This window comes from Bombina bombina, chromosome 10 (genome assembly GCF_027579735.1).
Source record: "Bombina bombina isolate aBomBom1 chromosome 10, aBomBom1.pri, whole genome shotgun sequence".
NCBI lineage: Eukaryota > Metazoa > Chordata > Amphibia > Anura > Bombinatoridae > Bombina > Bombina bombina.
The window spans coordinates 98,520,926-98,545,735 of NC_069508.1; the positions used below are offsets into that span (position 1 = coordinate 98,520,926).

General features: G+C 41.9%; 1 protein-coding gene across 1 annotated transcript in view; it reads left to right on the forward strand.

Moving 5' to 3' along the window:
* Positions 1-22,275, forward strand: part of DARS2 (aspartyl-tRNA synthetase 2, mitochondrial) — a 346,110-nt gene extending 323,835 nt beyond the window's left edge. The window contains exons 17-18 of the mRNA XM_053693260.1: positions 18,043-18,118; positions 21,078-22,275. Coding sequence (XP_053549235.1) covers positions 18,043-18,118; positions 21,078-21,277 — 276 coding nt within the window. The 3' untranslated portion in view covers positions 21,278-22,275. The remainder of the gene's footprint in view (positions 1-18,042; positions 18,119-21,077) is intronic.
* Positions 22,276-24,810: the final 2,535 nt, after the last annotated feature.

The window sequence follows — 24,810 nt, forward strand, 5'->3', positions numbered from 1 at the left end:
TCAAGGCAAAAAATAAACCTAATTTTCGTCCCTTTCGTAGAAACGGACCAGCCCAAGGTGCTACGTCCTCTAAGCAAGAGGGTAATACTTCTCAAGCCAAGCCAGCTTGGAGACCAATGCAAGGCTGGAACAAGGGAAAGCAGGCCAAGAAACCTGCCACTGCTACCAAGACAGCATGAAATGTTGGCCCCCGATCCGGGACCGGATCTGGTGGGGGGCAGACTCTCTCTCTTCGCTCAGGCTTGGGCAAGAGATGTTCTGGATCCTTGGGCGCTAGAAATAGTCTCCCAAGGTTATCTTCTGGAATTCAAGGGACTTCCCCCAAGGGGGAGGTTCCACAGGTCTCAGTTGTCTTCAGACCACATAAAAAGACAGGCATTCTTACATTGTGTAGAAGACCTGTTAAAAATGGGAGTGATTCATCCCGTTCCATTAAGAGAACAAGGGATGGGGTTCTACTCCAATCTGTTTATAGTTCCCAAAAAAGAGGGAACGTTCAGACCAATCTTAGATCTCAAGATCTTAAACAAGTTTCTCAAGGTTCCATCGTTCAAGATGGAAACCATTCGAACTATTCTTCCTTCCATCCAGGAAGGTCAATTCTTGACCTCGGTGGATTTAAAGGATGCGTATCTACATATTCCTATCCACAAGGAACATCATCGGTTCCTGAGGTTCGCATTCCTGGACAAACATTACCAGTTCGTGGCGCTTCCTTTCGGATTAGCCACTGCTCCAAGGATTTTCACAAAGGTACTAGGGTCCCTTCTAGCTGTGCTAAGACCAAGGGGCATTGCTGTAGTACCTTACTTGGACGACATTCTGATTCAAGCGTCGTCCCTTCCTCAAGCAAAGGCTCACACGGACATTGTCCTGGCCTTTCTCAGATCTCACGGATGGAAAGTGAACGTGGAAAAGAGTTCTCTATCTCCGTCAACAAGGGTTCCCTTCTTGGGAACAATAATAGACTCCTTAGAAATGAGGATTTTTCTGACAGAGGCCAGTAAAACAAAACTTCTAGACTCTCGTCAGAACTTCAAAGTTCCTTGCTACGGGTCCAGATCCAGGGATCCCAAGGCGGCTCTAGTGGATGCACTAGTAGCACCTTGGACCTTCAAACTAGCTTATGTGTTCCCGCCGTTTCCTCTCATCCCCAGGCTGGTAGCCAGGATCAATCAGGAGAGGGCGTCGGTGATCTTGATAGCTCCTGCGTGGCCACGCAGGACTTGGTATGCAGATCTGGTGAATATGTCATCGGCTCCTCCTTGGAAGCTACCTTTGAGACGAGACCTTCTTGTTCAGGGTCCGTTCGAACATCCGAATCTGGTTTCACTCCAGCTGACTGCTTGGAGATTGAACGCTTGATCTTATCGAAGCGAGGGTTCTCAGATTCTGTTATCGATACTCTTGTTCAGGCCAGAAAGCCTGTAACTAGAAAGATTTACCACAAAATTTGGAAAAAATATATCTGTTGGTGTGAATCTAAAGGATTCCCTTGGGACAAGGTTAAGATTCCTAGGATTCTATCCTTCCTTCAAGAAGGATTGGAAAAAGGATTATCTGCAAGTTCCCTGAAGGGACAGATTTCTGCCTTGTCTGTGTTACTTCACAAAAAGCTGGCCGCTGTGCCAGATGTTCAAGCCTTTGTTCAGGCTCTGGTTAGAATTAAGCCTGTTTACAAACCTTTGACTCCTCCTTGGAGTCTCAATTTAGTTCTTTCAGTTCTTCAGGGGGTTCCGTTTGAACCCTTGCATTCCGTTGATATTAAGTTATTATCTTGGAAAGTTTTGTTTTTAGTTGCAATTTCTTCTGCTAGAAGAGTTTCAGAATTATCTGCTCTGCAGTGTTCTCCTCCTTATCTGGTGTTCCATGCAGATAAGGTGGTTTTACGTACTAAACCTGGTTTTCTTCCAAAAGTTGTTTCTAACAAAAACATTAACCAGGAGATTATCGTACCTTCTCTATGTCCGAAACCAGTTTCAAAGAAGGAACGTTTGTTGCACAATTTGGATGTTGTTCGCGCTCTAAAATTCTATTTAGATGCTACAAAGGATTTTAGACAAACATCTTCCTTGTTTGTTGTTTATTCCGGTAAACGGAGAGGTCAAAAAGCAACTTCTACCTCTCTCTCTTTTTGGATTAAAAGCATCATCAGATTGGCTTACGAGACTGCCGGACGGCAGCCTCCCGAAAGAATCACAGCTCATTCCACTAGGGCTGTGGCTTCCACATGGGCCTTCAAGAACGAGGCTTCTGTTGATCAGATATGTAGGGCAGCGACTTGGTCTTCACTGCACACTTTTACCAAATTTTACAAGTTTGATACTTTTGCTTCTTCTGAGGCTATTTTTGGGAGAAAGGTTTTGCAAGCCGTGGTGCCTTCCATTTAGGTGACCTGATTTGCTCCCTCCCTTCATCCGTGTCCTAAAGCTTTGGTATTGGTTCCCACAAGTAAGGATGACGCCGTGGACCGGACACACCTATGTTGGAGAAAACAGAATTTATGTTTACCTGATAAATTACTTTCTCCAACGGTGTGTCCGGTCCACGGCCCGCCCTGGTTTTTTTAATCAGGTCTGATAATTTATTTTCTTTAACTACAGTCACCACGGTACCATATGGTTTCTCCTATGCAAATATTCCTCCTTAACGTCGGTCGAATGACTGGGGTAGGCGGAGCCTAGGAGGGATCATGTGACCAGCTTTGCTGGGCTCTTTGCCATTTCCTGTTGGGGAAGAGAATATCCCACAAGTAAGGATGACGCCGTGGACCGGACACACCGTTGGAGAAAGTAATTTATCAGGTAAACATAAATTCTGTTTTTTTTCTCTTTCTATACCTTCGGCCGAATGACTGAGGTTGAAAGGGGAGGGGCTATATGTTATATGTTAGCAGGAGGTTAATATCCCACCAGTAAGGATGAAATCCGTGGACTCGTCATATCGTAAAAGAAAGTAATTTATCAGGTAAGCATAAATTTAGTTTTTTTCCTGCTGAAATTATTTATAGGGTGCCTTGTTGCCCTTAAGCAAGGCTTATCCTTTCCTGTTCTATTCAGAGAATATTTTATTAGCCTTAGAGAGGCTTAACCATTCTTTTTTGACTGGAGAGTGTCTTTTAGCCTTATAAAGGTTTAAAGGGACACTGAACCCAAATGTTTTCTTTCATGATTCAGATAGAGCATGAAATTTTAAGCAACTTTCTAATTTGCTCCTATTATCAAATTTTCTTCATTCTCTTGGTATCTTTATTTGAAATGCAAGAATGTAAGTTTAGATGCCGGCCCATTTATGGTGAACAACCTCGGTTGTCCTTGCTGATTGGTGGATAAATTCATCCACCAATAAAAAATTGCTGTCTATAGTACTGAACCAAAAAAAACAGCTTAGATGCCTTTTTTCAAATAAAAATAGCAAGAGAACAAAGAAAAATTGATAATATGAGTAAATTAGAAAGTTGCTTTTAACTGTATGCTCTATCTGAATCACGAAAGAAAAAAATTGGGTTCAGTGTCCCTTTAACATTCCTATTTCTACTGAATATATTACTGGAATAGGGTGTTTGTTAGCCTTGGAAAGTCTTATTAGCCTTCGTGAGGTTTCATCTCTTGTCGGCATCTTGGATGATTTGTGCTTTTTCTTCTTCAGTGGAGGCTATTGAGGTGTAGATACTGTATATGATATATTTCATCTTTTTTTTATTTAAACAGTAGCAAATACATATTTACAGTTATTTTTTTAGCATTTCAAATGCCCGCTTATTGCAGTCCTAGATCTGAAGGATGCATACCTTCATGTTCTGATTCTCAGGGATCTCTACCGGTTCCTTAGATTCGCCTTTCTAGACTATCTCTACCAGTTTATAGTGCTCCCTTTCGGTCTTGCTACTGCTCCAAGGATCTTTACAAAGGTGTTGGGAGCCCTCCTGGTGGTGGCCAGAGCGCAGGGTATTGCTGTGGCTCCTTGCCTGGATGATATTTTGGTTCCAGCTTTATCCTTTCCGTTAGCAATATCTCTCCTGAACAGGAAGATAAATTTGGACCAGAGCTCGTTCCCAATACCAGTGTATGCTTTCTGGGAACAATCATATATTCGCTTTCCATGAATATCTTCTGCTGGATCAATATCCAGCCATGCTTCTCTCTTCCTACCAATTGTTTCCACTGGCCAACCATCAGTGGATCAGTGTTTGGAGTTGGTAGGTCTCTTGGTAGCGGCCTTGGATATTATTCCTGGAACCATTACCACTAGGCAGTGGGAGGTCGATCATTCTGATCTTTCCCTATTGTTTATCCTAAATATAGCAACATTAGATCTCTTCATCAGGAGTGGTTCTCCAAGATAACTCTCAGTTGGGGAGTTCCGGAGATAGACCTCATGGCGTCTCATCTTAAAGGGACAGGCAACACCATAATTTTTGTTGTTTAAAAAGATAGATGATCCCTTTATTACCCATTCCCCAGTTTTTGCATAACCAATACAGTTATAATAATACACGTTTTACCTCTGTAATTACCTTGTATCTATGCCTCTGCAAACTGCCCCCTTATTTCAGGTCTTTTGACAGACTTGCATTTTAGCCAATCATCCTTGGTAACTTCACGTGCATGAGCTCAATGTTATCTATATGACACACATGAACTAACGCCCTCTAGTGGTGAAAAACTTTAAAAATGCATTTAGATAAGAGGCGACCTTTAAGGTCTAAGAAATTAGCATATGAGCCTACCTAGGGTTAGCTTTCAACTAAGAATACCAAGAGAACAAAGCAAAATTGGTTATAAAAGTAAATTGGAAAGTTGTTTAAAATGGCATACCCTATTTGAATCATGAAAGTTTATTTTGGTCTTGACTGTCCCTTTAATACCAAACTACCCAGATCGGGTCGAGATCGAGAGACCCCCAGCAGCATTGGTGGACGCATTAGTGATTCTGTGGTAATTCAAGCTTATCTATCCGCTTCCTCCATTTGCTCTTCTTTCCTGGGCGATTGCTTGGGTATTGGATTCCCAACAGTAATGAATGAATTTGTGGACTCGCCCTGCCATTAGAGAGAAAACAGAATTTCTTCTTAAAGACACGATGAGTCCACAGATCATCTTCATTACTTATGGGATATTCACCTCCTGGTCAGCAGGAGGAGGCAAAGAGCACCACAGCAGAGTTGTTAAATAGCTCCTCCCCTCCCGCCCACTCCAGTCAATCTCTTTGCCTACTTTAGTGATAGGAGATGGCAAAGTTAGGTGTTAGAAAAGATTCTTCAATCAAGAGTTTATTATTTTGAAAGTAGTGCCACAGAGTGCTACTTTGTTCTGGGTTATAGCCGTAGTCCATATCAGTCTCTACAGGAAAGCTATTGGTGGCTTTAAAGCAATGGGAACTTGTGGGACATAATTCTCACTGCGCCTCCCATACAGTGATGCTGCCCTTATCCTGATAGCCTAAGCAAAATTAACTCAGGCTTTTTCATCTTCCACAGGGCTATGGGAGGGAGAGAACCTCCTAAACCTGCTGTGCTGCCCTGCTGTCAGGCAGAAAGTAAAGGTAAGTGCTAACTTTGTTATTCTGGGTCTGAAGCACACAGAGGATTCAGGACAGAGGAAGTGTAGCACTTTACTGGGACAAATATCTCCTATAGACTGCTTTAGGAGGATTTTTTTGACAGCATGATTTCAGCAGGCACTGGGGCTCAGGAGAGTGGCTTTGGGGGACACCTGATTCGAGTGGACACCATGAGGGGTATGCCCTGTGGCTAAGGGAGGGCTAAATCTCTTATTATATTGTTTTTATGGACTGGCTCAGTTCAGTTTTATGAGCCGGTTTGTGTTGTGCACTTTTTGTTTTCTTCTCTGGTGTTGCGATTTGCCCCCAGATTCAGGATGCATGTATATTACGCCCACGAAGGGCGGGGTTTAGTTTTGGCGCTTTTTTTCTATCAGCAGCGCATATTTCTATGTCTGCAGACTCTGGGATGTGATTATCACGCCCACGGAGGGCGAATCTATGTTTGGGACTTAGCTAACTCTTACTCTTCTGTCCAATCATGAGTTAGAACGGTTTCTGAGTAGGAGCCTCAGCAAGTGTACTAGCTAAGCAGGGGTCCGGGTAGCGCTACAACCGCGCTCAGGATCTGTTTTCAAACTGTCATGTCTTGATTAAGAAATGGTACATGACGTTTTTAGGGATGTATAAACATTAGGAATCTTCAGCTAAGTTAACGTTTTTTATCCGGTATTCTTAGTTGCATTTTTTCACTGTTTATTTGGTTGCTGCACACAAAAATAAAAGGTTGCAGGTTAAAATTTAAAGGAACAGTAACGTTTGTTTAGCTGTTAATTTTATTAAAGGGGTTTTAGCTATTTCTTTGTTAATTCATCCTTTGTAACTTTGGATGGCACAAAAGCACACAAAAATAAAGTTACTTTTAAGATTTAAAGAGACAGTAACATTTTTTGTATGTGTAATTTTTTTTAAAGAATTTCAGCTGTTTATTCGTTAATTCAGCCTTTGGGTCTTAGGATGGAACAAAAGCACACAATTATAAAGTTACTTTTAAGATTAAAGAGACAGTAACTTTTTTTTTTATGTGTAAATTTTATTAAGATATTTTTCTGAACCTACTCCTTCTAAAGTGATTGCTGTTTAGGAGTCTGTTGACGATAGTCGAGTTATGCCACAAAATTCTCCTATAGTGTCCCACAAAAATGTATGGCCCACATGCAGTGCCCTGCGCTTCCTTTTACACTCCGCTCGGATTTATGATACATTATATCTTTTTGCCCACGAGGTGGAAAACATTACTAGAGGAATTATTTCAGTAGTTGCTATTCCTAATGGTTCTTCCATGTTACTGAAGGAGGAAGATACTTTTGGGGTTATCTGTGAGAGTATTCTCATACTCAGATGGAATTGTTACTTTCAGAGTTTTTATCTATCCTGGGCTACCCCAACATAATACGTCCAGTAAAGACATTTCCGGTGTAATCTATACTAGTGCGTTCAGTGAATTATACGGATGGACGCATTCCCTATATTTACAAAACTGTTTCCCATTGCTGACCCAGCTAAGGAGGCTGGTCAAACATTTCCTAGGGGGGATGGAGTAGTTTCAGCTTAGTTAAGTGAACTGCTATACCCTTAGAGGATAGGTCCTATGGACAAAGAATACAAGGGGGATTTACACCAGGGCTTACACTGGCAACCAGGGGTGTACTTGTGTACCGTCACTAGTGTGACGGCGGATTGGTTTGATGCGTTGTCTGATGCTACTAAGTCAGAGACTTCCCTGGATAAAATCCAGGACAGGATTAAAGCTTTCAAATTGGTTATTTCCTTTATTTCAAATTCTTCAACTTATAAAACTGGGAGCATAGTTTGCTCTGTTCTAGTTCACAGGGCTTTATGGTTAGAGCCTTGTTCTACGGATATATGTTAAGCTTTTAGTAATTCCCTGTTGGGACCTGGCTTGATGGAAATAATCTCTTTTGAAAATTTTTTAAAAAACAGAAAAAATGGATCATAGCCTGCTGTGGAATCAGGACAGCATGAAAGACATGCGTTCGATCCGGGATCGGATCTTGTAAGGGGCAGACTTTCCGTCTTTGCTCAGGCTTGGGTTCGATCAAAAGCTTCCTCTCAGAGGCAGTTTTCGTTTTTCAAGATTATCTGTAATCAAAGAGAGAGGCGTTCTTATTCTGCGTAGGAGACCTCTCAGATCTGGGAATGATTATTCCAGTTCCAATGCAAGTCTGTCTGGCATAGCTTAGTGGCTAGCACAGCTGCTTGGAAAGCAGAAGGTTTAGAGTTCAAATCCACCCCCAGGTGCTGGTACTTTGTAAACAGGTTCTGGGTTTTATATTCCAATCGGGTTGTGGTTCCCAAAACAGGAGGAAACTTTCAGTCCTCTTTTTAGATTTCAAGAGTCTACACAAATTCCTTAGTGGACCGTCATTCAAGATGGAAACTATTCGTTTTCGTTCTTTCTTGGGTCCAAGAGAGTCAATTAGGGACAACAGTGGATTAAAGGACGCGTACCTGCATGTTCCCATTCACAGGGATCATCACAAGTTCTTAAGGTTTGCCTTTCTAGCTCTTCCTTTCGGTCTTGCCACAGCTCCCAGAATCTTCACATAGGTTCTGGGGTCTTTGCTTGCAGTGCTTCGTTCAAGAGGCATTGGGGCGGAGCCGTATCTGGACGACAGTCTAGTTCAGGCGCCGTCCTTTCAGCTAGCAAAATCACTCACGGAATTGGTATTGATTTTCCTAAGGTATCACGGGTGGAAGGTGGATCTAGAAAAGAGCTCTTTAGTTCCTCATTCAAGAGTGACCTTTCTAGGGACCATCATAGACTATCTGACTATGAAGATTATTCTGACAGAAGTCAGGAAATTAAAGATTATCGATTCTTGCCTAGCTCTACAATCTTCTCCTCGCCCTTCAGTGGCTCAGTGCATGGAGTTAATAGATCTGATGTTAGCAGCAATGAACATTATCCCGTTTGCTTGCTTTCATCTCAGGGCTCTGCAGTTGGGCATGCTCAAAAATTATTTGGACTTGTTCCCTCGACTTCTATTGGCACAGGAGACAAAGGAGTCTCTTCTTTGGTGGTTGTCTCTAGATCTTTTCTTCCAGGGATCGTGTTTTCACAGACCTTCTGGGGTGGGGAGCAGTTTGGGACTCCCTGAGGGCTCGGGGGAGATATGGTCTCAGACAATGTCTTTGTTATCCATAAACATTCTGGAACTGAGAGCGATCTACAATACTCGCCTGGCCTGGCCTCAGCTGGCTTCGGTTCAGTTTATCAGGTTCCAGTCGGACAACATAACGTCAGTTACCTACATCAATCATCAGGGAGGAACAAGGAGTTCCTTGGCGATGACAGAGGTCTCCACAATAATTCAGTGGTGCAGATCCATTCTTGTTGTCTGTTGACAATTCATATCCCAGGAGTGGACATCTGGGAGGCAGATTTTCTGAACAGACTGACCTTTCATCCAGGGGAGTGGGATCTTCATCTGGATGTGTTCTCCAGTCTGATCCTCAAATGGGGTGAGCCAGAGTTGGATCTCATGGCATCCAGACAGAATGCCAAACTTCCGAGGTATGGGTCGAGATCCAGAGATCCTCAGGCGGCTCTGATAGATGCTCTGGCGACCCCTTGGTCCTTCAATTTAGCATATCTGTTTCCTCCATTTAATCTCCATCCTTTGTCCGGATCAAACAGGAAAGGGCTTCAGTGATTCTCATAGAACCAGCCTGGTCTTGCAGGATCTGGTATGCAGACCTGGTAGAGATGTTGTCTCTACCTCCTTGGAGGCTTCCGCTTCGAAAGGACCTTCTGAATCAGGGACTCTTCCATCATCCAAATCTAGATTCTCTGAAGCTGACTGCTTGGAGATTGAACGGCTGATTCTAGCCAAGCGAGGTTTTTATGACTCAGTCATAGACATTTTGTTTCAGGCTCGTAAGCCTGTCACTAGAAAGATTTATCATAAGATTTGGCGTAAATATCTTTATTGGTGCAAATCCAAGGCTACTCCTGGAGTAGAGTTAGGATTCCTAGAATTTTATCTTTTCTCCAGGAAGGATTGGAGAAAGGTTTCTCAACAAGTTCCTTAAGGGGTCAAATTTCAGCATTATCTATCCTGTTACACAAGCGTCTAGCTGATGTTCCTGATGTGCAGTCTTTTTGTCAGGCCTTAGTCAGGATTAGGCCTGTGTTTAGACCAGTTACTCCTCCATGGAGTCTTACTTTAGTTCTCAAGGTTCTTCAAGGGGTTCTGTTTGAACGTATGCATTCCTTAGATATCAAGTTGTTATCTTGGAAAGTTTTATTTTTGGTAGCGATTTCCTCTGCTTGTAGAGTGTCTGAGCTTTCAGCAGTACAATGTGAGCCTCCTTACCTAATTTTTCATGCAGATAAGGTTGTCTTACGTACGAAATTTGGATTTCTTCCCAAGGTTGTTTCTGATCAGAACTTGAATCAGGAAATTGTTGTACCTTCCTTGTGTCCTAATCCTTCTTCTAAGGAGAGACTCTTGCACAATCTGGATGCAGTTCGTGCTTTTAAGTTTTATTTACCGGCGACTTACGATTTTCACCAGTCTTCCTCTTTCTTTGTGGTATTTTCAGGCAAACATAGGGGACAGGAAGCTACAGCTGATGAGTATTATACGTTTGGCTTCCGAAACTGCTGGACAGCAGCCTTCTGAAAGGATTACGGCTTATTCCACTAGAGCTGTTGCTTCCTCATGGGCATTCAAGAATAAAGTTTCTGTGGACCAGACTTGCAAGGCTGCAACTTGGTCCTCTCTTGACACTTTTACAAATTTGATGCTTTTGCCTCGGCTGAGGCTGTTTTTGGGAGAAAGGTTCTTCATGCAGTGGTGCCTTCAATTTAGGTATCCTGACTTGTCCCTTCCGTATCATCCGTGTACTCTAGCTTGGGTATTGGATCCCAGCATAAGTAATGAAGATGATCCGTGGACTCATCGTGTCTTTAAGAAGAAAAGGAAATTTATGCTTACCTAATAAATTTATTTCTTCTTAGACACCATGAGTCCACGGCTTTTCCTTTCTTTTCCTAACTTCGGTCGAAGGACTGGAGTGGGAGGGAAGGGAGGAGCTATTTAACAGCTCTGCTGTGGTGCTCTTTGCCTCCTCCTGCTGACCAGGAGGTGAATATCCCATAAGTAATGAAGATGATCCATGGACTCACTGTGTCTAAGAAGAAAATAACTTATCAGGTAAGCATAAATTTCCTTTTCTGCTTACCTGATAAATTATTTTCTTTCTTGGTAGGGAGAGTCCATGAACCCACCCAATTTTATTTCTAGCGGGAGTTATTTCCCTTTTCTTCCGACACCTCTATACCCTTATTGTTTCTCTTTCTTCTCCTTTTTCTCGGCTGAATTACTGGGGGATTAGGGGATACTTATAGCTTTGGCTGGGGTGTCTTTGCCTCCTCCTGGTAATTCCTCCTCCAGTAATGAATGAATTTGTGGACTCTACCTGCCAATAATCTATCAGGTAAGCATAAATTATGTTTTTTGAGTCACCAGCTCCTACTGAGCATGAACAAGAATTCACAGAATAAACATATATGCATTTGTGATTGGCTGATGGATGTCACATGATACAGGAGGAGTGGAAATAGACATAACTTTGAAATTTGTCAGAAAAAAATCTGCTACTCATTTGAAGTTCAGACTGAGTGCTATTGCATTGTCTTGTTATTATGCATTTGTTAATTATGCAAATCTGTTGTATTTACTGGTCCTTTAACATAGTTGTAATAATGCTGTAAAGTGAAATTAACAAGAAAACATAGATTTTTGACAGCAGATAAGAACTAAAAGGCCCATCATCTCCCCGTATTTCCTTCTGAAGTGTGAGTTTAATTAAAGGTATATGAAACCCCAATTTTTCTTCTGTTATATTTGCTTTGTTCTCATCACATTATTTGTTGAATATATACCTAGGTAGGTTACCTGCATATTTCTTGAGCACTAAATAGCAGAAAACACTGCTACCACCTGTTGCTCTTGCAAATGTATAACATTGTTAAAAGTATTCTGCTAGACACGTGCACAGTCCACCTGCTAATTGCGCATATTATTCTCTGGCTAATACATAGACTAGCATCTATTTAGTGTTTAGTGAGCATTGAGTCATGGAAGTTTCATTTTGGCTTCTGACAATGACAATGAGAGCATACCGAGGTAGACTCAGGAGCGTGCATGTGTCATGAGCACACAGTGTAAAACATTGTTCTAAATGTTGTTGCAACTTAGTGCTTAAGATGTGCACACTCCCGAGACTACCTTATTATAAGATGCTCTTATTAAAAATAGCTATGTTTTGACAAATGGTTGACAAGGGTCTTTCCAATTTACAATTTTCTTCTGTCATCAAAGTTTTAAGATTTTATGCTCTATCTGTAACATGAAAACAGAATTTATGCTTACCTGATAAATTACTTTCTCCAACGGTGTGTCCGGTCCACGGCGTCATCCATTACTTGTGGGAAATGTTCTCCCCCACAGGGAAAGGCAAGGAGAGCACACAGCAAGAGCTGTCCATATAGCTCCCCCTCTGGCTCCGCCCCCCAGTCATTCGACCCACGGTTAGGAGAAAAAGGAGAAACTATAGGGTGCCGTGGTGACTGTAGTGTATAAAGAAAAAATTTTTGAACCTGATTAAAAAAACCAGGGCGGGCCGTGGACCGGACACACCGTTGGAGAAAGTAATTTATCAGGTAAGCATAAATTCTGTTTTCTCCAACATTGGTGTGTCCGGTCCACGGCGTCATCCATTACTTGTGGGAACCAATACCAAAGCTTTAGGACACGGATGAATAGAGGGAGCAAATCAGGTTACCTAAACAGAAGGCACAACGGCTTGCAAAACCTTTCTCCCAAAAACAGCCTCCAAAGAAGCAAAAATATCAAATTTGTAGAATTTGGCAAAAGTGTGCAGAGAAGACCAAGTCGCTGCCTTACATATCTGGTCAACAGAAGCCTCGTTCTTATAGGCCCATGTGGAAGCCACAGCCCTAGTAGAGTGAGCTGTGATACGGTCAGGAGGCTGCCGTCCGGCAGTCTCATAAGCCAAGCGGATAATGCTTTTCAGCCAGAAAGAGAGAGAGGTAGCAGTAGCTTTTTGACCTCTCCTCTTACCAGAGTAAACGACAAACAAGGATGAGGTTTGTCTAAAATCTTTTGTTGCTTCTAAATAGAACTTTAAAGCACGAACAACATCTAAATTGTGTAATAAACGTTCCTTCTTTGAAACTGGATTCGGACACAAAGAAGGAACAACTATTTCCTGGTTGATGTTCTCGTTGGAAACAACTTTTGGAAGAAAACCAGGCTTAGTACGCAAAACAACCTTATCTGAATGGAACACCAGATAGGGTGGATCACACTGCAAAGCAGATAATTCAGAAACTCTTCTAGCAGAAGAAATAGCAACCAAAAACAGAACTTTCCAAGATAGTAACTTAATATCTATGGAATGTAAAGGTTCAAACGGAACCCCTTGAAGAACTGAAAGAACTAAATTTAGACTCCAAGGAGGAGTCATGGGTCTGTAAACAGGCTTGATTCTAACCAAAGCCTGAACAAAAGCTTGTACATCTGGCAAAGCTGCCAGTCGTTTGTGCAACAAGACGGATAATGCAGAAATCTGTCCTTTTAGAGAACTAGCTGACAATCCTTTATCCAAACCTTCTTGGAGAAAGGAGAGAATCTTTGGAATTTTAATCTTACTCCAGGAGAATCCTTTGGATTCACACCAACAGATATATTTTTTCCATATTTTATGGTAAATCCTTCTAGTCACAGGTTTTCTGGCTTGGACCAGAGTATCAATCACAGAATTTGAAAACCCACGCTTGGATAAAATCAAGCGTTCAATTTCCAAGCAGTCAGCTGCAGAGAAACTAGATTGGGATGTTCGAATGGACCTTGTACTAGAAGGTCCTGTCTCAAAGGTAGCTTCCATGGTGGAGCCAATGACATATTCACCAGGTCTGCATACCAAGTCCTGCGTGGCCACGCAGGAGCTATCAGAATCACCGAGGCCTTCTCCTGTTTGATCCTGGCTATGAGCCTGGGGAGGAGAGGAAACGGTGGAAACACATATGCTAGGTTGAACAACCAAGGCGCCACTAATGCATCCACTAGAGTCGCCTTGGGATCCCTGGATCTGGACCCGTAGCAAGGAATCTTGAAGTTCTGACGGGACGCCATTAGATCCATGTCTGGAATGCCCCATAATTGGGTTAACTGAGCAAAGACCTCCGGATGGAGTTCCCACTCCCCCGGATGGAAAGTCTGACGACTCAAATAGTCCGCCTCCCAGTTGTCTACTCCTGGGATGTGAATAGCAGATAGATGGCAGGAGTGATTCTCTGCCCATTGGATTATCTTGGTTACTTCCTTCATCGCTAGGGAACTCTTTGTTCCCCCCTGATGATTGATGTACGCAACAGTCGTTATGTTGTCCGACTGAAATCTTATGAACCTGGCTTCCGCTAGCTGAGGCCAAGCCAGGAGCGCATTGAATATAGCTCTTAGTTCCAAAATGTTTATCGGGAGAAGCGACTCTTCCCGCGACCATAGGCCCTGAGCTTTCAGAGAGTCCCAGACCGCGCCCCACCCCAAGAGGCTGGCGTCGGTCGTGACGATGACCCACTCCGGTCTGCGGAAACTCATTCCCTGAGACAGGTGATCCTGGGTCAACCACCAGAGAAGTGAGTCCCTGGTTACCTGGTCTACTTGAATTTGGGGAGACAAGTCTGTATAGTCCCCATTCCACTGATTGAGCATGCACAGCTGTAATGGTCTTAGATGAATTCGAGCAAAAGGAACCACATCCATTGCTGCGACCATTAGTCCTATTACTTCCATGCATTGAGCTATGGAGGGTTGAGGAATAGAGTGAAGAACTCGACAAGCTTTTAGAAGCTTTGTCTTTCTGACGTCTGTGAGAAAGATCTTCATTTCCACAGAATCTATTATTGTTCCCAGAAAAGGAACCCTTGTGGACGGTGACAGTGAACTTTTTTCTATGTTCACTTTCCACCCGTGAGAACTGAGAAAAGCCAACACAATGTCTGTATGAGCCCTCGCTTTGGAAAGAGACGACGCTTGGATTAGGATGTCGTCTAGATAAGGTGCTACAGCGATGCCCCTCGGTCTTAGGACCGCTAGAAGGGACCCTAGCACCTTTGTGAAAATTCTGGGAGCGGTGGGTAAACCGAATGGAAGAGCCACAAACTGGTAATGTTTGTCCAGAAAGGCGAACCTCAGGAACTGATGATGAGATTTGTGGATTGGGATATGCAGATACGCATCCTTCAGATCCACGGTAGTCAAAAATTGACCCTGCTGGATTGTTGGTAAGATTGTCCGAATGGTTTCCATCTTGAAGGATGGAACTCTGAGGAACTTGTTTAATATCTTTAAATCCAGAATTGGCCTGAAAGTTCCCTCTTTTTTGGGAACCACAAACAGGTTTGAGTAAAACCCTAGACCTTGTTCCCCGGAGGGGACTGGGTTTATCACTCCCATCTTTGATAGGTCTCTTACACAATGTAAGAATGCCTGTTTCTTTATCTGGTCTGAAGATAAGCGAGACAGGTGGAACCTTCCCTTTGGAGGAAGTCCCTTGAATTCTAACAGGTATCCCTTGGAAACTATCTCTAGTGCCCAGGGATCCAGAACATCTCTTGCCCAAGCCTGAGCGAAGAGAGATAGTCTGCCCCCTACCAGATCTGGTCCCGGATCGGGGGCTACCCCTTCATGCTGTCTTGGTAGCAGCAGCAGGTTTCTTGGTTTGTTTACCCTTGTTCCAGCCTTGCATGGGCTTCCAAGCGGGTTTGGGCTGGGCCGCGTTACCTTCTTGTCTAGCGGCAGTGGAGTTATTAGCCGGTCCGTTCCTGAAATTGCGAAAGGAACGAATATTAGACTTGTTCTTAGCCTTAAAAGGCCTATCCTGTGGGAGGGCATGGCCCTTACCCCCAGTGATGTCTGAAATAATTTCCTTCAATTCCGGCCCAAAAAGGGTCTTATCCTTGAAAGGAATATTCAGTAACTTAGTCTTGGACGACACGTCTGCCGACCAGGATTTTAGCCAAAGCGCCCTCTGCGCTACTATAGCAAAACCTGAGTTTTTCGCCGCCAATTTCGTTATTTGAAAGGCGGCATCCAATATAAAGGAATTAGCTAACTTTAATCTTTTTAAGCAATCCTTCCAATTTTTTATCCATAGGATCTTTGAAAGCGCAGCTGTCCTCTATAGGAATAGTTGTGTGCTTCGCTAGTGTTGAAACAGCTCCCTCAACCTTCGGGACCGTTTGCCATGCGTCCCTTCTAGGGTCTACTATGGGAAACATTTTCTTAAATATAGGAGGTGGGGCAAAGGGTACACCTGGCTTCTCCCACTCCTTTTCCACTATGTTCGCTACCCTCTTAGGTATTGGAAAAGCGTCGTCGTGCACTGGGACCTCTAAAAATTTGTCCAATTTGCACAACTTCTCTGGTACTACCATGGAATCACAGTCATCCAGAGTAGCTAATACCTCCTTAAGCAAAGCGCGGAGATGTTCTAGCTTAAACTTAAATGCCACTAGATCAGGTCGAGTCTGAAATTTCACCCTCAGACAGCCCTTCCCTCACAGCCAATTCCGATTGATGTGAGGGTAAAATAGATAAGGCATCGTCAGCGTCTGATTGTTCATCCTTTTTATCTGTATTTAAAACTGAACAATCACTCTTTCTCTGAAAAACTGGCAGTTTGGATAAAAGATTTGCTATAGAATTATCCACTACTGCTGATAATTGTTGCATAGAAATAAGCACTGGCGCGCTAGGTGTCGCCTGCGCGGGCAAAGCTGGTGTAGACACAGAAGGAGAGGATGTAGAGCTATCCCCACTACCTTCATTAGATAAATCATCTTGGGCAACATTATGAAAAATAACAGAGCTGTCCTGATTTTGTTTGGACGCTATGGCGCAATTATCACAAACACTCGAAGGGGGAACCACATTTGTCTCTATACACACAGAACATAGGTTATCTGATGGAACAGACATGTTAAACAGATTTAGGCAGGTAAACAATGCAATAAAAACGATTTTAAACAAAAACGTTACTGTCTCTTTAAATAATAAAATGACACATTTATTTCTGAATGTTCAAAAAACTATGAAGGCAATATCCGATTTTTCTGAAATTTGGACCCCAGTGTCTTAATGCTTAGAAAGTATTGCACAGCAAATATGGAGACTCTAGCTCTTAAAACAAGCAAACCGGAGCTAATTGTTGGATTTAACCGTTTTTACACACCACAATCCCAGCTACAGCCTTGCTGCAGCTTTTTACCTTCCTTAGGGGTCACCATTCACAGAAAAAAGCCTTTTGGAGTCACTTTCTGAACCACAGGACCCTCTCACATGAATCTGCATGCACTGCCTTGAAATTCAACTGCACAGCTGAAGTGCCAAAATGAGGCTTCCTCCCTCAGCACACTAGAGTGAAGGGGCCTTCCTGACTAGATTTAGGTGTCTAAAACAAGCCAGATCAATAAAAAACGTTCCCAAGTGTATGTGAGCTTATAAAATATTTCAAATGGTATAATATTGTAATAAAAACCAATCGATTTAGCCCCTAACAGTGTCTACCAGCATAAAAAACAAAAAGGGGAAGCCTGTTATCTTTTTTACTGAGGTGAAAGAAAAATGGCTTACCTTTTCCCCTGAGGGGAAAAATGACAGTCATCTAGCATTAGCCTGTGTTGTTAGAAGGAGACTAGTCATACCTGAAGCAGATGAGTCTGCAAACTGTTACCCCCAACTGAAGTTCTCTTGTTTCAACAGTCCTGCGTGGTAACAGTAATGGATTTTAGTTACTTGTGCTAAAATCATAGCCCTCTTAAACAGAAATCTTCATCACTTTTCTGTTATAGAGTAAATAGTACAAGCCAGCACTATTTTAAAATAACAAACTCTTGATAGAAGAATAAAAAACTACAACTAACACCACAAACTCCTCGCCATCCCCGTGGTAGATGCTACTTGTTCAGAGCGGCAAGGAGAATGACTGGGGGGGCGGAGCCAGAGGGGGAGCTATATGGACAGCTCTTGCTGTGTGCTCTCCTTGCCTTTCCCTGTGGGGGAGAACATTTCCCACAAGTAATGGATGACGCCGTGGACCGGACACACCAATGTTGGAGAAAGTTTGTTTTTATGCAAATGTCTTAAAGGGACAGTCTAGTCAAAAATAAACGTTCACGATTCACATAGGAAATGCAATTTCTTAGCCCTTGAAGGCCGCCCTCTTATCTGAATGCATTTTGACATATTTTTTTCACAACTAGAGGGTGTTAGTTCAAGTGTTTCATATAGATAAAATTGTGCTCACGCTCGTGGAGTTACCTATGAGTCAGCACTGATTGGCTAAAATCCAAGTCTGTCAAAAGAACTGAAATAAGGGGGCAATTTGCAGATTCTAAATATTTCATTTGTTTTTTATCTGTAGGAAGATGTCAGTCTACTGTCTCATCTCCTAGAAGCTTTACATTCCGGAGCACCACCACATGGTGGGATTGCCTTAGGTAGGTGTTGGCTTCACTGTCCTACCAGATTGTTTTGTGAATTGTAGTTTGTAATTTATCTGAAATGTGTGCCCATCTTCAATATAACATGCCCAATTAAAGGGACACTGAACTCAATTTTTTTCTTTCAGGATTCAGATAGAGCATGACATTTTAAGCAACTTTCTAATTAATCCTATTATCACATTTTCTTCATTCTCTTGGTATCTTTATTTGAAATGCAAGAATGTAACTTTAGATGCCGGCCCATTTTTGGTGAACAAACTGGGTTGTTCTTGCTGATTGGTAGATAAATTCATCCACCAATAAAAAAAGTGCTGTCCAGAGTGATGAACCAATAAAGGAGCTTAGATGCCTTCTTTTTTAAATAAAGATAGCAAGTGAACGAAGAAAAATTGATAATAGGAGTAAATTAGAAAGTTGCTTAAAATTGCCTGCTCTATCTGTATCACGAAAGAAAAAATTTGGGTTTAGTGTCCCTTTAAATAATAATAAATAGAAACATGAACAAAGTTAAATAATGTTAAAAGAGAAAACAATCAGAGTGAGAAGTATAGAAGTCTCATAACTTATCTAAAAAAAGAAATCCACTACAATGTAGTTCAGTAAAAAGCAAAACAATATTAGTGATAGTAAAGTGTATCGTTTGTGAAACGCTAGCCAGTATGTAAGGAATACATTTAAAAATACCTTAATTATTTTTAATTTAACAAGCACTCAACTGTTGAGTACCATATGGCTAGCACAGCTATTGGAGAAGAAGTGAAAACTTCACCTCGTTGCAAAAAATTAGCTTTGCGGTGGGCAGCCGGATGGTGTTATGTTAGCTTTTCACAACAGGAGACTGCTTGTTCATGTGGGCCATGTAGATAACATTTTGTTAACACCCAAGGAGTTATTTAACCCTTTCCTGACGAGGATAAAGTGTCTACATCGGAACAACTGTTCCGATGTAGACAAATTGAAATCAATTATTGGATCGGGTCTGGGGGGGCGTCGCTATAACGCTAGCAACGCCCTCCAGACCGCAATCAAATCCAGGAAGCTCAGAAGGCTTCAGGACAGCCGTTAACTATGACGTTGTATTCCGTCATAACAGTGCTAAAGTTCAGCGCCGTTTGGACGAAATATAACGTCATAACTGTGGCTAAAGGTTAAGGTTTAGCACAACACAGTACTAACTGCAACTCAATAGATAATAAATTAAAAAGTAATGTGATCAAGGGGCTGTCAGAAGATGCTTAGATACAAGGTAATTACAGAGGTAAAAAGTATATTAATATAACCCCTTAAGGACCGGGCATTTCAGACAAAAACTTCCCCAAAAGAACTGAGCATTTTTATTATTTTTGCCATCACTACATTTAAACATAAATAGAGCCTTTTTTTTAATTTACCTATCAAAACTATATAATTTTTTTAGTAGAAACTTTTTCACAATTTTAGGTTTCTCACTGAAATTATTTACAACAGCTTGTGCAATCATGGCACACATGGTTGTAAATGCTTCTCTGGGATCCCCTTTGTTCAGAAATAGCAGGCATATATGGCTATGGCATTGCTTTTTGGTAATTAGAAGGCCGCTACGCACCACACTTATATTATGCCCAGCAGTGAAGGGGTTAATTAGATAGCTTGTAGGGTTAATTTTAGCTTTAATGTAGAGATCAGCCTCCAACCTGACACATCCCACCCCCTGATCCCTCCCTGACCCCCCTCAAACAGCTCTTTTCCCTCCCCACCTCATAATTGTCACCGCCATCTTAAGTACTGGCAGAAAGTCTGCCAGTATGAAACGAAAATCCTTTTTATATATATATATATATATATATATATATATATATATATATATATATATATATACTGCAATGTAGGTTACCCCCTAACCTCCCTGATTCCCCCCCCCCCACCAAAAAAAAATAAAGCTCTCTAACCATCCCCCCTCTGCGTATTTATTGCCATTAGGTACTGGCAGACAGCCAGTTTGCTGCAAATTTGGCTATTTAATAAAATAAATAAAAGACCCATTTTATTCTGTAGTGTAGCTGCCCCCCTCCCAGATCCCTTTCCGTTAACGGATCCCACATGGAATCCTCCTCAATGCCCCTACTTCCTCCTCCCCCCTCAATGAAGCATGTATATATATATTTTTTTACTCTCTGTAGGGTGGCCGAGTGGTCCCGCCCCCCCAGCGATGGATGTCCACCCACCTCCCTCCTTACCCACCCACCAACGATCGGCACCACCGCTGTCCAATGCAGAGAGTGCCACAGAGTAACTCTGCAAATCTATTTCTGCAGTGCCCCACTCGTGGGGCATGCAGAAATAGCGCAATCTCACTATTTTGAGCGAGATCGCGGCAGAGAGAAGCCCTGGTCCTGGTCCTTAAGGGCATAATGACCAGCATTGTACGGGGATAACAGTATTGGTTATGCAAAGCTGGGGAATCGGTAATAAAGGGATTATCTATCTTTTAATTAAAACAATAAAGATTCTGTTGTAGACTGTCCCTTTAATTAAAAATAATTAATGAAGGTACCTTTAATTTACTCCTTACATACAGGCTAGCTTTTCAAAATACGCTACACTTTACCATCACTTTAATAGTCTCCAGTGTGTGCAGATACCAATCTTATGTCTCATAACTTATATAAAAACAAAATCCACTACAATATAAATATATTTAAAAAACAACAACCATAGTCTATAGTAATCCAAATCCTTGAAACATTTAAGTGACAGGTCAAGAGCAGAAGGGTGGTCCATACCATCATCATAGGAGATCCATTCCAACAAAAGTTTGTAATGCTTTTATCAATAGCTTTTGATTATATAATAAATTATTTTACAAATGGAACAAAAATGTCACTCACCTTTTTTGTGCACCAAATTATGCATGTGATACTCCCTCCTGCATGTGCTTTTGCTCCTTCTATTTAAGGAATTTCATGTCTTCTAGGACTGGATCGTCTCATTGCCATTATTGTTGGGTCACCTACTATTCGTGATGTTATTGCTTTCCCTAAATCCTTTCGAGGTCGAGACCTTATGAGCAATGCCCCTGATTTTGTATCATCTGAAGATCTTCAACCATATCACATTCAGGTCACATATCGTCCTGGTGCAGGGACTGAAGAGACCGGAGAGCCAAGTGCATGATTCCATTTTGGAGCAAATTTAGGAGAACAAGCAAATTTGGCACTGAACAGTTTGACTTTTGAGGTCTATGCTTGATACCTCGGCGTTCTAAGTGCATTCCACTTACAAGGATTTCATTCCATTTATGGGTTCAAGGATTATGGAAGTAAACAAATGCCCAAATTAAATATAATTGGTTGAAAGGTGCCATACCTATACAGGCTCTTTTAAAAACCTATATTAGCAGAACTTGATGGTTCATAAATACCCTCAGACTTATATTGTTTCACTCCAAGCACTGTGATATTGACTTTTTGAGAACCATTTGTTTTCCTCTAAATCATTATGCAATGCAATGATAAACTGATTTTTTTGTAGTGCCTTATATTTTTTGGGTCAGTTACTTAAATTGTTTACACTTAGTACTATATATATTTTTTTTTAACTATTTTATAACTGTCTTTAGAGATATCTGGTTAACAAATATGAGTACATTTGAATGTTTTTGCCCAATTATGGCTATGATGAAATGTGCATGAACAAACAACTCTAAAACAGGACTTGACACATTTATGACATGGTTACACACTCAGAGTGTAAGAAAAACTTTTGTTCTCTTTATATTACATATGGAAAACTTATCTAAAAAGTGTTTCTGATTGGTATAATGTTGGTAGAGGTTTTTATTAGGAAATATGTGTCAAATAAATGCCGTGAAGAGTTGCAAACAACAGGTTTTGGACTGCAGTGTAAAATCCTCAAATCTGAACCCACGAAAGTTACCACTTTGTGATACAACTTGGTGCTTTCCTGTCAATTAAAAGGGTAAGATCAGTGTTGCATGTGCTTTACAAGTCATTTAGGGATTAAATCACTGTTAAATATGTGTATCACTGGCAAACAAGACGTTGCATTATGCTGTGTTACTCTTAACTAATGGGTTAAACCTGTACTTGTGTTATATGGTGGTTCCGTCAGTGTTTAATAAGGATGTAATAAAAAATCTTTGTTTTTCGGCATTCGTTAGTGAAACAAATGGCAAAAATGGTCACAGTCTGCAGCATTCGGCTAATTTCGGTGCCTAAATTTATTTAGTAAAATTCCAATACACAAATATTTATTTTTGCACAGGTGTGTGTGTGTTGCACTTTTACTTTAATAAATCTGGCGCCAAATTCTAACAAATGGCAAATAAAAAACAATTTATGCTTACCTGATAAATTTATTTATTTCATGGTGGTGAGAGTCCACAAGCCATTACTCCAGGCCAATAGGAGACAGCAGAGATTCCCAAAACTCCAAGAGTATTTAATCACTCCCACCTCTCTATTAGGAAACAAGCCATGAGAGAGGAAAAGTGTAGGACAATCAGGACTTACCCATTTTCAGTTTCCACAGTGTCTTGTAATACAAATGAAAAACAAAATGTATGCTTACCAGATAAATTCCTTTCTTTCTTGTCAGGGAGAGTCCACGACTTCATTCATTACTGTTGGGAATATTAACACCTGGCCACCAGGAGGAGGAAAAGACACCCCAGCCAAAGTCTATAAATATCCCTCTGACTTCCCCCATACCCCCAGTCATTCAGCCGAGAAAACGAGGAAAAACAGGAGAAACATTAAGGGATAGAGGTGCCAGACGATAAGAAAAGGATTCCGCCAAATACTTCGGGCAGGGTTGTGGACTCTCCCTGCCAAGAAAGAATACATTTTGTTTTATTTCCAAAGGCAGGGAGAGTCCACAACTTCATTCATTACTGTTGGGAACCAATAACCCAAGCTATTGAGGACACAAAATGAAAAACGGGAGGGCAAAAATAAATAGGCGGACCTTTATCTGAAGGCACCACCGCTTGCAACACCTTTCTCCCAAAAGCAGCTTCAGCTGAAGCAAAAGCATCAAACTTATAGAATTTTGAAAAAGTATGTAAGGGGGACCAGGTAGCCGCCTTACATATCTGATCCACAGAAGCTTCGTTCTTAAAAGCCCATGAAGAAGATACTGCCCTAGTGGAATGAGCCGGAATCCTCTCAGGAGGCTGATAACCGGCTTTCTCATAGGCCAAACTGATGATACTTCTCAACCAGAAAGAAAGGAAATGTCACAGAGACCTTCTGGCCCTTGCGTTTACCAGCATATAACATAAACAAGGAAGATTGTCTGAAATCCTTAGTTGCCTGAAGGTAGAATGTTAAAGCACGCACCACATCCATATTGTGGAGCAAGAGTTCTTTTGAAGAAGAAGGATTTAGATAAAAGAAAAGAACAATCTCCTGATTGATGTTGCGATCCGAGACCACCTTAGGTAGGAAAACTAACTTGGTACGTAACACCACCTTATCGACATGGAACACAAGGTAAGGGGGGTTGCACTGTAAGGTAGAGATTTTTAGAAACTCTGCGAGCAGAGGCGATAGCCAGCAAAAACAAAACCTTCCAGGATAAAAGCTTAAGATCAACAGAAGGCATAGGCTCAAATGGGGCCTGCTGCAAAACATGAAGAACAAGATTAAGGCTCCATGGGGGACCAACAGGTTTAAGCACAAGCCTGATTCTCACCAGGGCCTGGACAAAGGACTGCACATCAGGAAGGTCTGCTTATCTCTTGTGCAGTAAAACAGACAGGGTAGAGATCTGACCCTTGAGAGAGCTGGCCATATGGCCTTTCTCCAAACCGTCCTGGAGAAAAGACAAGATCCTAGCAACCCTCAATTTGTGCCAAGGAAAATTACCTTCCTCACACCAAAGCAGATAGGTACGCCACACCTTGTGGTAAATACGGCAAGTGACTGACTTGCAAGCTTGGATCAGGGTGTCTATGACACTATCCGAGAACCCTCTTTTAGACAAGACTAGGCGTTTAAACTCTACGCAGTCAGTCTCAGAGAATCTAGGTTTTGATGTAGGAAAGGACCCTGAATTAGGTCTGCCCGAGACTGTAACCTTCACGGAGGGGAGGAGGACATCCTCACCAGGTCTGCGAACCAGGTCCTGCAAGGCCAAAGAAGAGCTATTAGAATTGCAGGTGCTTGCTCCTGTTTGATGCGGGAGATGACTCAAAAGAAGAGCCAATGTAGGAAAGAGATATGAGTCTGAACCTCCATGGAACTACTAATGCATCCATCAGTTCAGCCTGGGGATCCCTCGATCTCAACCCGTACCTGGGTAGCTTGGCATTGAGACAAGAAGCCATAAGGTCGATCTCTAGAACCCCCCACACAGTAGAGTTATTTAGGAGAACAAATCAGGGTGGAGAGCCCACTCCCCCGGGTGAAAGGACTGTCTGCTAAGGAAGTCCGCTTCCTAAATGTCCACCCTGGGGATGTGAATCGCAGAAAGGAAAACAATTGTGTGATACCGCCCACTGGAGGATCCGAGACATCACCTTCATCGATAGTGGACTTCTTGTTTTACCCTGATGATTGATGTAAGCAGCTTAAGTTATATTGTATGATTGGAATCTTATATACCGGACGGAAATTAAGTTGGGGCCATGCCAAGAGAGCATTGAAGATGCCCCGGAGCTCCAAGATATTGATAGGAAAAACTGA